Here is a 17,040-nt window from a genome sequence, read left to right as displayed (position 1 = left end):
ATTCTGAAACTATGCCCCCTAGTTCTAGATTCCCCCACGAGGGGAAATATTTTCTCTGTATCTACCTTGTCGAGTCCCCTCAGTGACTTCTTTGTTTCAATAAGATCATCTCTCATTCTTCTACACTCCAATGAGTACAGGTCTAACCTACACAACCTTTCTTCATAAGTCAACCCATTCGTCTCAGGAATCAACCTAGTGAACCTTCTCTGAACTGCCTCTAATGTATGTATATCCCTCCTTAAATACGGAATCCAAAACTGCACGCAGTACTCCAGGCGTGGTTTCACAAACACCATGTACATATGGGATCTGACCTCCATCTCTCTATCTCTGGTCGGTTGTGACCCTTCAGCAGAAACTAAGGGGGCTATTTTATCCCCACTCGCTCCGCAGAAACTGGGCGGGTGGGCAGTTAAAATCGCCCTGGCTCTTACCTGTCCGAAAGCCACCACGATCGCAACATTTGCAATTTTAACCTGCTCTCCTGAGCAGGCAACAAGGACAGGCACCCAGAGCCAACAGGGTCCTTCTTCACACAGGCATGTCGCGGCCCGATGACATCATTGAGACCCGACGGTCATTTTAACACAGCGGGGAATCTATCTGGAGTTAAAATCGGGGCCGCTGGGCGTAACTCTTAACTCTGGCTGATGGTGTAAAATCAGCCATATTGAATTAGCCACTCATTATACATCCCACCTGAATCTCCCTCCCATTGACTTCAATCGAAAGGTAAATGGGTCAGGGTGTATAAGGCACGGCCAATCCGATATCGCCCATTTCACACTATCGCCCAAAAATAAAATGGCCACCGCTATGATTTCTGACAAACGATCCCGTTAGAAATGCTAACCTATCTTTTCTCTTTCAGAAACTGACTGGCCTGTGCTGTAATTCCAGTACTTTCCGTGTTTTTTTTCCCTGTAATTCGCCTTTCCAACGCTGGTGTTTATTTTAAACCACCATTTCTTTGCCTCATGAATTTGAATGCGATCAGAAATTCAGCCAGTCGCCCTCCGTTGCTCTCAATTTCATAAACTCTGCCCCCTGGAGGTTTGGCTGTGTATTAGCAGGACCTCAGCTGTGACTGGCTATTCTTGTTCTGTCCGCCCAACCTTCCGTCCAAATTTCTGCCGCATTGCTCCGATCCTGGAGGGTGCGGCTCATATTGGCGTTACGGTTCCGTCCGTGTCATTACGGTGTTTGGCTAAACTCTCAGCAGATGGAAGTCTTTATGCCTTCCCAGTCAGGAGTTATTTTTAATCAGTGCCGTTTTGCAGACTGTTTCCTCGTTAATCTGCCAACCCACAAACCTAGGCATTTGTCTGACCGCTACCCAGCACTACTCAAAGCCACAGAGCTTCGATAACATAAGAACGTAAGAACTAGGAGCAGGAGTCGGCCATTCGGCCCCTCGAACTTTAAAAAGAACAATTAATTATTCGTTCCTGGGATGTGGGCGTCGCTGGCAAGGCCGGCATTTATTGCCCATCCCGAATTGCTCCTTGAGAAGGTGGTGGTGAGCCGCCTTCTTGAACCGCTGCAGTCCGTGTGGTGAAGGTGCTCCCACAGTGCTGTTAGGGAGGGAGTTCCAGGATCTTGACTGTAATGAGGTCTGGGGCCGAGTGGTCCTGGCGAAACCCAAACTGGACATCAGTGAGCAGGTTATTGGTGAGTAATTGCCGCTTGATAGCACTGTCGACCAGGCCTTCCATCACTTTACTGATGATTGCTCCGTCATTCAATGAGATCATGGCTGATCTTCAACCTCAACTCCACTTTCCTGCACTATCCCCATATCCCTTGAATCCCTTAATATTCAAAATCTATCGATCTCGGTCTTGAATATACTCAACGATTGAGCATCCACAGCCATCTGGGGCAGAAAATTCCAAAGATTCACCACCCTCTGAGTGAAGACGTTTCTCCTCATCTCAGACCTAAATGGCCGACCCCTTATCCTGAGACTGTGACCCCTGGTTCTAGACTCCCCAGCCCGGGGGAAACACCCTCCCTGCATCTACCCTGTCAAGCCCTGTAAGAATTTAGTATGTTTCATACGTGCCCATGTATAACAGGGTGAGGAGGGAATCCTATCACCACATCCACAGGTTCTCCCTTGTCAATGGCCAGTGCAGGTCACACCGGGCCTTCTTCAACCTCCCTCCTGCCGTGATTCCTGGGCCTTTTGAAGTACTTTTGAAGCGTAGTCACTGTTGTAATGTGGGGAACGAGGCAGCCAATTTGCGCACAGCAAGCTCCCACAAACAGCAATGTGATAAATGACCAGATAATCTGTTTTTTAGCGATGTTGATTAAGGAATAAATGTTCGACATCGGGCATAACTCCCCTGCTCTTCTTCGAAATAATGCCATGAGATCTTTTAAGTCTACCGGAGAGAGCAGGCGGCACTCTCATCTCATCCGAACGACGGCACCTCCGACAGTGCGGCACTCCCTCAGCACTGCACTGGGAGTGTCAGCCTGGATTTTTTTGTACTCAGATCCCTGGAGTGGGACTTGAACCCACAGCCTTCTGACTCAGAGACAATTGTGCTGTCCACTGCTGGGACAAAAAGCACTTGTTTTGTTGAAACTGGTAGATGGGTTTGATCTACGCAGACAGCACCAATAAACTGCTGAGGGATGTCTACCCCAACACGTGAATTATCTCTTGGGTTTTATTAGCTCCTTGTCTTAAACCGAGGCCCCGTCTGCTCTCTCAGGTGGATGTAAAAGATCCCATGGCACTATTTCGAAGAAGAGCAGGGGGAGTTAGCCCCGGTGTCCTGGGCCAATATTTATCCCTCAATCAACATCACAAAATACAGATTATCCGGTCATTATCACATTGCTGTGGAACCAGCCACTCCTGAGATGTATGAGAAATATGAGCTGTTCACGCTTTGTAAGCTGGTCGCAGTCTTCAAGTTCATTCCATAAACCTACTTTGTTCTGTAGCTACGTCCTTTTATAATGCAGAACATTTGTACAAATTGGCTGCGGTGTTTCCCACATTACAACAGTGACTACACTCCAAAAAGTACTTCGTTGGCTGTAAAGCGCTTTGAGACGTCCGGTGGTCGTGAAAGGCGCTATATAAATGTAACTCTTTCCTTCTGTCTTTACAACATAGCTAAGCAGCCAGACTGGAGCACAGAGTTGGTGCACCTTAGTCTCTGGAGTCTTTTGTGGTGGCAAAGATCTGTTGCTGCCTGTGGCCTTCTGTCCTCGACCTGCGCCTCGTCCCGTAGACAGCCAAAATGGCCAGGGCTCTGGTGGCACCTGGCCGGTTTGAGATGCCATCCGGCAGAGGCGCCCTCCTCTCCAACTGTACTGGAGTTGTCGTAACTTTCCAGCCAGGAGCCTCTGTGTCTCGGGCCGTGGGGGAGGTCGAGGAAGGAGATCACGTTGGTGTCTTTCGCTCCGCAACCGAGTTTGCTCAATTCTTCCCAAACCAAGTCTTGTGGGGACAAAATATCTGGCGAAAACGCTGGAAGTACTCAGCGGGTCGGGCAGCATCTGTGGAGAGAGAAACGGAGTTAACGCTTCGGGTCGGTGACCCTTTGTCAGAGCTGGAAAAAGTTCGAGATGTGACAGGTTTTTGAGCCCGTGTAGGGCTCATGGAAAGGTGGGAGGGAAGGCAAGTCTGTGATAGGGTGGGAGGCAAGAGAGATTAGAGACAGACGCTGCCTGACCTGCTGAGATTTGCGGCCTTTTCTGTTTTTGTTTCAGATTCCCGCATCCGCGGTGTTTTTGCTTATATATCCGGCCAACTCGTCTGGGGATCAGAGAAGCACGCATTCAGTCATAAGAACATAAGAATTAGGAACAGGAGTAGGCCATCTAGCCCCTCGAGCCTGCTCCGCCATTCAACAAGATCATGGCTGATCTGGCCGTGGACTCAGCTCCACTTACCCGCCCGCTCCCCGTAACCCTTAATTCCCTTATTGGTTAAAAATCTATCGATTTGTGATTTGAATACATTCAATGAGCTAGCCTCAACCGCTTCCTTGGGCAGAGAATTCCACAGATTCACAACCCTCTGGGAGAAGAAATTCCTTCTCAACTCGGTTTTAAATTGGCTCCCCCGTATTTTGAGGCTGTGCCCCCTAGTTCTAGTCTCCCCGACCAGTGGAAACAACCTCTCTGCCTCTATCTTGGCTATCCCTTTCATTATCTTAAATGTTTCTATAAGATCACCCCTCATCCTTCTGAACTCCAACAAGTAAAGACCCAGTCTACTCAATCTATCATCATAAGGTAACCCCCTCATCTCCGGAATCAGCCTAGTGAATCCTCTCTGTAGCCCCTCCAAAGCTCCCATCTCCCTTCTCCGAAAAGAGAAAAGCTAGCCTAGTGATTTGGACAGAGATCCTTTGTCCGATCCGAGGAAGGGACTCTACCCTGAACTCAGCCTGTCTTCTATCCCGTATGCTGATGAACCTCTGTGCACTCTCAACCCTTCCTGTTGCTTTATGTATCCCCCCCTCTCCCAGCCCCCCTGAATGATTGCCGCACTTTTGGTGAAAGATCCCACGTTAATACTTACTCTTTTTTTTTCTCGACCCCGGCCCCTCTCCCCCGACAGCTACTGCGCTTATTTCCGAATGAAGGAGGTGAGTGCTTCCTGCCGCCTCGGGCTGTGGACCAGTCACCTGTTCCGGGACAAACACGTGTGCATCGAGTGCCAGGGAGAGGCCATGGGGAGCAGGGATCGGTGCGAAGGTGATGGACTGGAGGGAACCAGGTAGGAAGCAACGTGGCTGATGTTGATCATAACCCGCTCCTGATTAGAGGGAGGGCAGTCTGCATTGGGTGCCTATAAACCAACACTGCCAGGGCTTTTCTCAAGGGTTTTTCATCAAACCGATGATTGCACATGTCATTCAACAGTTTCTGATATTTTTGTCTTTATTTTACCAGTATTTTATCTGTGCATTTTTGGGCTTTTGCCTTCAGTATTGACTCTTCTACACTCCCATCAGAACATAAGAACTAGGAGTAGGAGTGGACCATTCGGCCCCTCGAACCTGCTCCGTCATTCAATGAGATCATGGCTGATCTTCTACCTCAACTCCACTTTCATGCACTATCCCCATATCCCTTGATTCTCTTAATATCCAAAAGTTTATCGATCTCAGCCTTGAATATACTCAACGACTGAGCCTCCACTGCCCTCTGGGGCAGAGAATTCCAACGATTCACCACCCTCTGAGTGAAGAAGTTTCTCCTCATCTTAGTCCTAAATGGCCGACCCTTTATCCTGAGACTGTGACCCCTGGTTCTCGACTCCCCAGCCCAGGGGGAAAACATCCTCCCTGCATCTACCCTGTCAAGCCCTGTAATAATTTTGTGTGTTTGAATGAGATCACCTCTCATTCTTTTAAACTCTAGAAAATATCGGCCTAGTCTACTCAATCTCTCCTCATAGGACAATCCCCCCCATCCCATGAGTCAGTCTGGTGAACCTTCGTTGCACTCCCTCTAAAGCAAGTATGTGTTTCCTTAGGTCAGGAGATCAGAACTGTACACAATACTCCAGGTGTGGCCTCACCAATACCCTCAGGAACTTCTGCAGTCCCATTTTGCTCTGTCAATACTGAGGTGTAGTATTTATTAAGTATCCCTGCCATCCTTTGCTCTGCATTACAATTTCCACCATTATCTCTCACCAGTCTGACCCCTTCTGACTATCCTTATAACTCCATAGGCTTAGAAAAAGCCTTGCTATTTCCCTTTGAATGCCAGTTCTTTTTATACTCCTCCTTATTTAAGGAGGGATATACTTGCATTGGAGGCAGTTCAGAGAAGGTTCACTAGATTGGTTCCTGAGATGAAGGGGTCGTCATATGAAGAGAGGTTGAACAGGTTGGGCCTATACTCATTGAAGAATGAGGTGATCTTATTGAAACATATAAGTTCTTTAAGGGGCTTTTTCTAGGGGAGGATGTGGGGAGGATGTTTCCCCTCGTGGAGGAATCTAGAACTAGGGGGCATAGTTTCAGAATAAGGGGTCGCCCATTTAAGACGGAGATAAGGAGGAATTTCTTCTCTCAGAGGGTCGTGAATCTTTGGAATTCTCTGCCCCAGAGAGCTGTGGAGGCTGGGTCATTGAATATATTTAAGGTGGAGATAGACAGGTTTTTGAGCGATAGGAGAGAGAAGGGTTATGGGGAGCGGGCAGGGATCAGATCAGATCAGCCATGACCGTATTAAATGGTGGAGCAGGCTCGAGGGGCCGTATGGCCGACTCCTGCTCCTATTTTTGCTTCCCTCTATACACCGTTTATATTTCTCATAGTTTTCTTCTATACTGTCCCCCATATTTAATATTGGCCTTGTCTTAAAACCTTATTTTATGCTCTAATTTCTGTATTTATCCGGGGTAACCCAGCCTTTGGAACACCGTGTTTACCCTTAATTCGGGATGTTTTTGAACCTGTAGCTATCTATCTCGTATTTAAATATCTCACACTGCCCAGTGTTTGCCAATTCTCTAAACAGTTCATCTGGACTGCATCCCATTTCATCCCACGGACACAAGCTCACATAGTCTATAACACTGTATCTTGGAGTCTTCCATTTAAAAAAAATAAAACAATTTTTACTGCAAAGCAGTTAGGTTATGGTCACTACTTTTGCTAAGGAGAACAAATGTTACAAGGACACCCTCAAAGCCTCCCTAATAAAGTGCAACATCCCCACCGACACCTGGGAGTCCCTGGCCAAAGACCGCCCTAAGTGGAGGAAGAGCATCCGGGAGGGCGCTGAGCACCTCGAGTCTCGTCGCCGAGAGCATGCAGAAAACAAGCGCAGGCAGCGGAAGGAGCGTGCGGCAAACCAGTCCCACCCACCCCTTTCCCTCAACCACTGTCTGTCCCACCTTGACAGAGACTGTGGTTTTCGTATTGAACTGTTCAGTCACCTAAGGACTCATTTTTAGAGTGGAAGCAAGTCTTCCTCGATTCCGAGGGACTCTCGATGATGATGACTACTTTCCAAAACGTGTTCTCTTACCTTGAGATCACTTACTGATCCAGTTTTGTTGCCCAGAATCGGAGCTAGCACTGATTACGCAGTCTTAAGACATTTAGAGAAATTTGGGGGGGACGATAACTTTTGAAAGTTGAAAAAATTACCGCTGGACGCTAATGGTTTTCAGCTTTTCAAAAATTCGATGTTAGTGCTTCATTTCCTTCCTGGAGCGCTAAAGGACACAGTGGGTCTGTAGGTGTGCAGCGCTGTACACTGGGCCCTGCAGCGCTGTACACTGGGCCCTGCGTCGCTGTACACTGGGCCCTGCAGCGCTGTACACTGGGCCCTGCGTCGCTGTACACTGGGCCCTGTAACACTGTACACTGGGCCCTGCAGTGTTGTACACTGGGCCCTGCAACACTGTACACTGGGCCCTGCGTCGCTGTACACTGGGCCCTGTAACACTGTACACTGGGCCCTGCAGTGTTGTACACTGGGCCCTGCAACACTGTACACTGGGCCCTACAGCGCTGTACACTGGGCCCTGCATCGCTGTACACTGGGCCCTGCGTTGCTGTACACTGGGCCCTGCATCGCTGTACACTGGGCCCTGCATTGCTGTACACTGGGCCCTGCATCGCTGTACACTGGGCTGATCTAAAGCTCCTACCCTCCCTTAAAGGGAAGGGCCATCGCTGCCGGCTCTGAATTGGAACCAGTGAGCTGGTCCCCGATGGCAGCCGCGATCCGGCCCTGCGCACTCCCCAATCCGTCCCGATCACACCGATCAGCCCCATGCACTCCCGCAGAGTCTGGGGCTGATCGATCTCGGCCCAGGAGCGTTGAAAAAAAATGGAACAATCCCGTTTTAGGAAAGTTGATACTTCCCTCGGCAACCTCCCCTTTAACTTGTGCCCCCTGAAGCGCCCGTCCTCCTGATCAACGCCCCCTGCAGCAGCTGCCGGGGTTTTCTGCCCGGCGATGCTGCAGGGGGAACGGAACCGAAGTTCGGGTCCGGGGCGGGTGGGGGGGTGGGGAGGGGGCGGCGATGCGCGCACGGCGATGACGTCACGATCTCTGGGCGCAGGAGATCGGGTCACAACGTGTTACCGCTGCCGCAAACTCCTCGCCGAAGTTAGCGGGAATGGTCCATCTCGCCCCGGCCGCTCGGTAACAGCTTAGTGCCCCGTTATCGCCCCCTGGAGGCCATAATGGGAGATGCTAAGGAGGTCAATATCCCGGCCTCTGTCTATTCCCAGTCCACCTTAAGATAGTTAAATCCCTTTATTAACACTCGATTACGACTGCAAACCTTTGCCCAAATCTCTCACAAATCTCATCCTCAATTTCTTTCCAATTATATGGTCTTTTATCTTTTATTATTTCTCAACTCAACTCAGACAGACTCCGGCTGAGCAGCACCAGTGATCCAAACTAAGTAATCATTAATTAACAAAGGCACCCCTCCTCCTTTTTTATCCTTCTCTATCTCTCCGGAATAATTTAGTCCCCAGCTTCGCACAGACTTGAGCACAGTTTCAGTCACGGCTGTTACAGCCTATTCCCTCCCCTGCCTGTGTTTTTAACACCACAAAAAGCCTTGGTACAAAACTTTCCAAGTGTCAGCTGTGGCTCAGGAGGTAGCACACTTGCCTCCAGGAACTTGAGCACAAAAAAATCCAGGCTGACACTCACAGTGCAGTGCTGAGGGAGCGCTGCACTGTCGGAGGTGCCGTCTTTTGGATGAGACGTTAAACCGAGGCCCTGTCTGCTCTCTCAGGTGGATGTAAAAGATCCCGTAGCACTATTTCGAAGAAGAGCAGGGGACTTATCCCCGGTGACCTATCCAATATTTATCCCTCAATTAACATCACTAAAAAACAGATTATCTGCTCATTGTCACATTGCTTGCTGTGCGCAAATTGGCTCTCACATTTCCTGCATTACAACAGTGACTATACTTCAAAAAGTACTTCATTGGCTGTAAAGTGCTTTGGGACATCCGGTGGTTGTGAAGCATAGAAACATAGAAAATAGGTGCAGGAGTAGACCATTCGGCCCTTCGAGCCTGCCCCTGCCATTCAATGAGTCCATGGCTGAACATGCAATTTCAGTACCCCATTCCTGCTTTCTCGCCATACCCCTTGATCCCCCGAGTAGTAAGGACTACATCTAACTCCTTTTTGAATATATTTAGTGAATTGGCCTCAACAACTTTCTGTGGTAGAGAATTCCACAGGTTCACCACTCTCTGGGTGAAGAAGTTTCTCCTCATCTCGGTCCTAAATGGCTTACCCCTTATCCTTAGACTGTGACCCCTGGTTCTGGACTTCCCCAACATTGGGAACATTCTTCCTGCATCTAACCTGTCTAAACCGTCAGAATTTAGGCACTATATAAATGCAAGTCTTTCTTTTTTCTTTTAAAGCAAAAGTCAGCGTTCATAGACAACTTTCCATCAGTTAAAGCTTGGCCTTCTTCACAAAATATCTGGGATAGCATTGCCACAGGCACTGAATAATGAACCCTTCTACCAGTGTGGTATGAATCCAAAATAATATAGCCTGCCCACTTTATGCTACATGCAGGAAAGCACTTCTGTGTCCACAAGCCCAAATATGCACAGCGGCCCATCCGACCGCCCTTAAAGGGGAAGGCACACTGCCCCGGCCGCCATGTTATTTTTTTTTTTGTCAGTCGGCCCGACAATTATGTCCCCCCCCCCCAGGCTCGGCCAGGTCGCCAACAGGCAGCTTGCCCCCAACCCCGGCCCCTTGGGTGCCGGACCGCTGGCCCGGCCGAAACCCGCCCCCCCCCACTCCCCCCTCCCCCGGTGGCCAGTGGGTGCCACTGAGATGGCTGCAGAGTTCGCAGCGTCCTTCCCCTTTAACTGAAGGGGGGGAGATGTAGTGACCCGCCGGGTTGCAGACACTGGGTCCCGCCCACACTTCCCACCCCGCCCCGTGACGGCCACTCCGCTCCGCTCCCACTTCCGCCGCGCCCCCCCCCCATGATGATCCACTTCCGGCCCGCTGGGAAAAAAAAACCCCAAGGAGCTGAATTCTGCCGGATAGGCGGCCGCACCCATTGCAATGACCACAACACCGAAAAAAAAAACGTTTTCGGCGAAGGGCAGTTTCCACCCATTTTTTGTTTCTTAACTTGTCCCATTACCATCTCCGTTTGCCTCGCACCATCATCCCTTTTGTCTCTTAATCTCTCCTCCCTCCCACCCTATCACAGGCCTTCCCTTTGATCCTTCCTCCCCTCCCCCATTTCCCCACCCCTGCATGTACTTAAAAAAATCTGTTACGCCTCTAACTTTTTCCAGCTGTGATGAAGCGCCATCGACCTGAAACGTTAACTCTGTTTCTCTCTCCACAGATGCTGCCTGACCCGCTGAGTGTTTCCAGCATTTTCGGTTTTCATTTCAGATTTCCAGCATCCGCAGTATTCTGCTTTTGGAACTAACCTGTGCTGTTTTTGCTGTCTGCCATTCCCAGCCACTTCCATACTTTCATTGGTGGGGGGGGGGCGATTTTGACCCCACTCGATTGGCAGAAACCTGGCGGGTGGGCAGTTAAACCCGCCCTGGCTCTTACCTGTCCGAAAGCCGCCATGATCTCAACATGTGCAATTCTAACCTGCTCTCCTGAGCAGGCAGCAAGGACAGGCGCCCGGAGCCAACAGGGTCCTTCCTCACACAGTCATGTTGCGCCCCAATGACATAATTGAGACGCGACCGTCATTTTAACTCAGGCTTGAGCGGGGAGTCCACCTGGGCCAATAATGATATCTATCTCCACCATGCTACCATAAGAACATAAGAACGCTAAGAAATAGCAGGAGTCGGCCATTCGCCCCTCGAGCCTGCCCCGCCATTCAATAAGACCATGGCTGATCTGATCTTAGTATCAACTCCACTTCCCTGCCTTCTTCCCATAACCCTTGATTCCCTTCAAAAATCTGTCTATCTCCACCTTAAATATATTCAGTGGCCCAGCCTCCACAGCTCTCTGGGGCAGAGAATTCTAAAGATTCATGACCTTCTGAGAGAAGAAATTCCTCCTCATCTACGACTTAAATGGGCGACCCCTTATTCTGAAACTATGCCCCCTAGTTCTAGATTGTGGACAAGGTGAAACCTCGATATGGTCTACATTATCTGCAGAGGTTTAGGAAGAAGGACCATTAGCAGCTTCTCAGGGCAACTAGAGATGGGCAATAATAAGTCTTTTGAGTCATTATATACATAACACTCCCCATAAGCCTTGACTCCCTTATCGTTCAAAAATCTGCCTGTCTCCACCTTAAATCTATTCAATGACCCAGCCTCCACAGCTCTCTGGGGCAGAGAATTCCAAAGATTCACGACCCTCTGAGAGAAGAAATTCCTCCTCATTTCCATTTTAAATGGTCGACCACCTTATTCTGAAGCCTTACCACTAAAGGTAGCGTCAGTCTCGGGCTAACAAAGGCAGACCTTACCCACAATGGTGTAGACAGTCTGCAGTCTATATGATTGGGTGGAGACAGTCTGCAGTCTGGGTGATTGGGTGTAGACAGTCTGTAGTTCCAGTGATCGGGTGTAAACAGTCTGCAGTGAAGCCACCCATTGCATGTATAGGATCGTGGAAACTTCACCGAGACTTTTGGTTTTTAGCCACTTAAAATAATTGTGAATAAGAGCAAGTTTAAATAAGGTCTTTGGGAAGGGCGTGTACAATAATTCCCGAGATGGAAGAGAAGGAAGCAGCCTTTTTATATCTGAAGTAGCTTTCTGTGCAAGAAGCAAATACATTGCAACCAATGGCAAACCAAGCCCTGTTTTTGTACCCAGGGGGTAAGGAAATGTGTGACTCAATACAGCCCACATTCACACTGGTACCGTGGGATCAAAGACTTCGGTAACGTGGAGAGACGAGAGAAACTGGGGCTGTTCTCCTTGGAGCAGAGAAGGTTTAAGGGGAGATTTGATGGAGGTGTTCAAAATCATGAAGAGTTTTGATAAGAGTAAGGAGAAACTGTTTCCTGTCGGAGAGGAATTTTCCCAGATTTTTCCCCCAATTGGCCTGGGTTTTTATTTGTTTTTTTCCCTCTCCCAGAAGATCACATGGCTCCGGTTGGGGTGGAGTGTAGAATGTTTCGGTGTAAGGGGGTGTCACAGTTGTGTGAGGCCGACTGGTTGGGCTGGGTGCTCTTTACCTTTCCGCCATTGTTCATTGTTCATAGGTTTATATGTGACCTTCAGGGCTGCTGACCGAGGGCCTTGCGGCTCTTTGTCGGCCGGCGCGGACACGATGGGCTGAAATGGCCTCCTTCCGCGCTGTAAAAGGTGATTGGCAAAGGAAGCAGAGGGGAGATGAGGGGAAAAAACACAGCGTGTTGTTGTGATCGGGAACGCGCTGCCTGAAAGGGTGGTGGAGCAGATCCAATAATAACCTTCAAACAGGGAATTGGATAAATACTTGAAGGGGAAAAATTGTAGGGATATGGGGAAAGAGCGGGAGAGTGGGACTAACTGGACAGCTCTATCAAAGAGCCGGCACAGGCTCGATGGGCCAAATGGCCGCCTTCTGTGCTGTATCATTCTCATCATCATAGGCAGTCCCTCGATCGAGGATGCCTTGCTTCCACACCAAAAAGGGATGAGTTCACAGATGTTTCAATGAAGGAACGATGTTCCAGTCCTGAACTCCAGTTGAGGGGGTGGAAGATGCCTGTGCGTGGATTTTTTTAACGTGGGGTGGCCGTTGCACATCAGCCACCACACGGGCTTGACAGAGCTAGGTCTTGGTCCAGTGGCAAGGGTTAACCAAGACGACTGGAGACCTGCTCTGCTGCACGGACCTAGTGCGCACACATATCGCAGTGTGGGCTGGGCCGTGCTGCCCCTGGGCCCTCGGCTCTTCTAGGACCCTTACCCTCATTTGCCACATCTCCGCCACGATCCCTCACCGCTCTTCCGCCACAAAAACACTTGCCACACCTCCACCACAATCTCTCGCCGTTCATCTGCCCTGACCCTCCCGCTCCTTCGCTCCAGCGACCTGGGTTTTGAATCATGTCTCATTCTATGATTCTAATAACACCGAGTGATGGAGAGGCTCTGTTCTGCTTCCTGGTGGTTTAAAAGGAGCTCTCTTCTGCCATAATCTATATTATTTACTCGGTTGTCAAGTTACTGGAGGAGCAAAACATCAGGGTTGATCAAAGAAATGGCTGGGTGGAACACCAGCCACTGATCAGTCCCTGCCCCCGCCTGGCCATGTCTGCCTCGCGTACAGATAACAATTCCCATTCAGCCACAATCAGTAATTCCACTTGGAGCACAGCGTGCTCAGTGTCTCGTGCAGCCATTGATCAGTGATCAATGCTATTGAGGGAGTGCAGCGAAGGTTCACCAGACTGATTCCCGGGATGGCGGGACTGACCTATCAAGAAAGACTGGATCAACTGGGCTTGTATTCACTGGAGTTCAGAAGAATGAGAGGGGACCTCATAGAAACGTTTAAAATTCTGACGGGGTTAGACAGGTTAGATGCAGGAAGAATGTTCCCAATGTTGGGGAAGTCCAGAACCAGGGGACACAGTCTAAGGATAAGGGGGAAGCCATTTAGGACCGAGATGAGGAGGAATTTCTTCACCCAGAGAGTGGTAAACCTGTGGAATTCTCTACCACAGAAAGTTGTTGAGGCCAATTCACTAAATATATTCAAAAAGGAGTTAGATGAAGTCCTTACTACTAGGGGAATCAAGGGGTATGGTGAGAAAGCAGGAATGGGGTACTGAAGTTGCATGTTCAGCTATGAACTCATTGAATGGCGGTGCAGGCTCGAAGGGCCGAATGGCCTACTCCTGCACCTATTTTCTATGTTTCTATGTATCAAGGATTCTGAAGCAGGCTGCCAGGTCATTTTATCCCGCTCTTTGTTTCTGCGTTCAATGATTACCACCTTCGTTGATAGACACACGTTTGGTTCAGTTTTGCTGATGATACCGAACTAGACGGGTCGCAAATATTCGGGACCGAGTGGGTCAAATATTGGTGGGAGGTCGGTTGATGAGTGACAGCGATAGATGCAAAGTGAGAAGACGGAGGAAGGGGAATATAAGCCAAACAGCAGTCCACACGACACAATGCAACAACAACAGCTTATATTTATATAGCGCCTTTAACGTAATGAAACGTCCCAAGGCGCTTCAGAGGAGCGTTATCAAAACAAAACAAAATGTGACACCGAGCCACATACGGAGATGTTAGGGCAGGTGTCCAAAAGCTTGGCCAAAGAGGTAGGTTTAAAGGAGCACCTTAAAGGAGGAAAGAGAGGTAGAGAGGCGGAGAGGTTTAGGGAGGGAGTTCCAGAGCTTGGGGCCCAGGCAGCTGAAGGCACGGCCACCGATGGTGGAGCAATTCAAATCAGGGATGTTCCAAAGGCCAGAATAGGTGTAGCGCAGAGGTCTAGAGGGATTATAGGGCTGGAGGCGATTACAGAGACAGGGAGGGGCACGGCTATGGAGGGATTTGAAAACAAGGATGAGAATTTCAACATCGAGGCGTTGCTTAACCGGGAGCCAATGTAGGTCAGCGAGCACAGGGATCTGGGATATCTCACTGAAACCATTAGCAGAGTAAGAGATAGCAGCAAAGAAACAAATTGTTACAGGGATAGAGTATTAAGGCCCAGTGCCAGCTTGGGTCCTGATTGTAGCATTTACACTAAAGCTAAACGGTTGCACATCAGTGCTACAGTTACTTTGGAAGGAGCACGGCTATGCTAGTGTATTGGTTGTGTTACTGGACAAGTAATCCAGAGGCCAGGATTAAATACCTAGGGAACGAGAGCTCACATCCCACGATGGCACTTTGCAAATTTGAATTCAGCTTTTAAAATATTTGTGGAAGTCGCATTGTCGTTAGAACCTAACCGGATTACTAATGTCCTTTGACACAGGAAAAAGAAAGAAAGATTTGCATTTATATAGCACCTTTCATGACCACCAGACGTCTCAAAGCGCTTTACAGCCAATGAAGAACTCTTTTTGGAGTGTGGCCAATGTTGTAATGTGGGAAACGCAGCAGCCAACTTGCGCACAGCAAGCTCCCACAAACAGCAATATGATAATGACGGGATAATCTGTTTTTTTTTGTTATGTTGATTGAGGGATAAATATTGGCCCCAGGACACCGGGGATGACTCCCCCGCTCTTCTTCGAAATAGTGCCATGGGATCTTTTACGTCCACCTGAGAGGGCAGACAGGGCCTCGGTTTAACGTCTCATCTGAAAGACGGCGCCTCCGACAGTGCGGCGCTCCCTCGGCACTGCACTGGGAGAGTCAGCCTGGATTTATGTGCTTAAGTTCCTGGAGTGGGACTTGAGCCCACAACCTTCTGACTCAGATGCAAGGGTACTGCCCACTGAGCCACCTGCTATTCTTACCCAGTCTGACTTGTATGTGACGCCAGTCATAAAACCAGTGAGTTTGACTCTTAACTGCCCTCTGAAGTGTCCTACTTGAGAGCAACTAAGGACATAAGAGCATAAGAAATAGGAGCAGGAGTCGGCCATTTGGCCCCTCGAGCCTGCTCCGCCATTCAATAAGATCATGGCCGATCTGATCTTGGGCTCAGCTCCACTTCCCTGCCCGCTCCCCATAACCTTGACTCCCTTATCCTTCAAAAATCTGTCTATCTCCGCCTTAAACATATTCAATGACCCAGCCTCCACAGCTCTCTGGGGCAGAGAATTCCAGAGATTCACGACCCTCTGAGAGAAGAAATTCCTCCTCATTTCCGTTTTAAATGGGCGGCCCCTTATTCTGAAACTATGCCCCCGAGTTCTAGATTCCTCCACGAGGGGAAACACCCTCACTGCATCTACTCTGTCAAGCCCCCTCAGAATCTTATACATTTCAATAAGATCTCCTCTCATTCTTCTAAACTCCAATAAGTACAGGCCCGACCTGCTCAACCTTTTTTCATAAGACAACCAGTACATGGGCAAGCAATAAATGCCAGCCTTGCCAACATCCAGAGAATGAATTAAGAAAAAATAACAAACTCTTGAAATAACTGCATTTGTGTCCCTGGTTTCCTAAACCTGTTTCTGTGTGTGGCTTTGTTTTTACGCCCTCCCCCCCCCCCCCACTCTAGAACGTTCTGGACAGCTGCCTCCCTCCCGGGCTGCCAAGGATCATGGGTACGCGAATCTCTGCGTGGAAACTGCCGCTGTTCCCCGCAGTCGCTGATCTTCGTTTGATGCGACTTTTGGACGTGGCGCTCAACATCGGAGAGAAACCCAGGACAACTTTGGGGCCTACGAGAGCGACAGAAGCTTGTGCGGCCCCACCTCCACTTTTGGACGCCTCCCAATGGCAATGAGACGGGAGATACATCAAAATGCAAGAAGGAGACTATATAACCTTGCTGCATGCTTTATACCTCAGTATCCTTCTACGTAAGCACGTGCAGAGACTTATATATACTCACAACAGAACGATGACATTCTAGAAGCTCAAAAAGAACCTTTTAACCTTTGACCTCTGAAAGCTACCTCCATAAACACACCTGCCTTTATTTAAAAAAACACACCAAAAAAAAAATAGTATTTTCCTTTTAACCGTTTTCTACTATTTGTCAAGTTTTTTATTGTCTATCCATATGCTATGTAACTGGGAACAGCAGTGAAGGGGAATGACTCGATACAAAGACTGAATATTATTTAAAATTACTTTTAAATAAATCCATTATCATTATGGTTCTGGCTGTCTTAACTTTTTTTTCAGGCCTCGCGCTGTCGTTTTTAAAAATTATTTATTTGTTCACGGGATGTGGGCAAGGCCGGCATTTGTTGCCCATCCCTAATTGCCCTCGGGAAGATGGTGGTGGATGCCTTACACAACTGAGAGGGTCGCTAGGCCATTTCAGAGGGCAGTTAAGAGTCAACCACATTGCTGTGGGTCTGGAGTCACATATAGGCCCAGACCGGGTAAGGACGGCAGATTCCCTTCCTTCACCATTGGCGGTCGTGCGTGCCTTCAACTGCCTAGGTCCTAAA

General features: G+C 49.0%; 1 protein-coding gene across 1 annotated transcript in view; it reads left to right on the top strand.

Annotated features, from left to right (window-relative positions):
- LOC139269056 (somatomedin-B and thrombospondin type-1 domain-containing protein) overlaps window positions 1-16,738 on the top strand; it is a 168,101-nt gene extending 151,363 nt beyond the window's left edge. Inside the window, exons 4-5 of the mRNA XM_070888052.1 lie at window positions 4,595-4,753; window positions 16,137-16,738. Of these exons, the coding sequence (XP_070744153.1) occupies window positions 4,595-4,753; window positions 16,137-16,242 (265 nt within the window). The 3' untranslated portion in view covers window positions 16,243-16,738. The remainder of the gene's footprint in view (window positions 1-4,594; window positions 4,754-16,136) is intronic.
- Window positions 16,739-17,040: the final 302 nt, after the last annotated feature.

The sequence above is a fragment of the Pristiophorus japonicus genome, chromosome 8, assembly GCF_044704955.1.
Source record: "Pristiophorus japonicus isolate sPriJap1 chromosome 8, sPriJap1.hap1, whole genome shotgun sequence".
NCBI lineage: Eukaryota > Metazoa > Chordata > Chondrichthyes > Pristiophoridae > Pristiophorus > Pristiophorus japonicus.
This window is presented reverse-complemented; position numbering and strand designations above follow the sequence as displayed.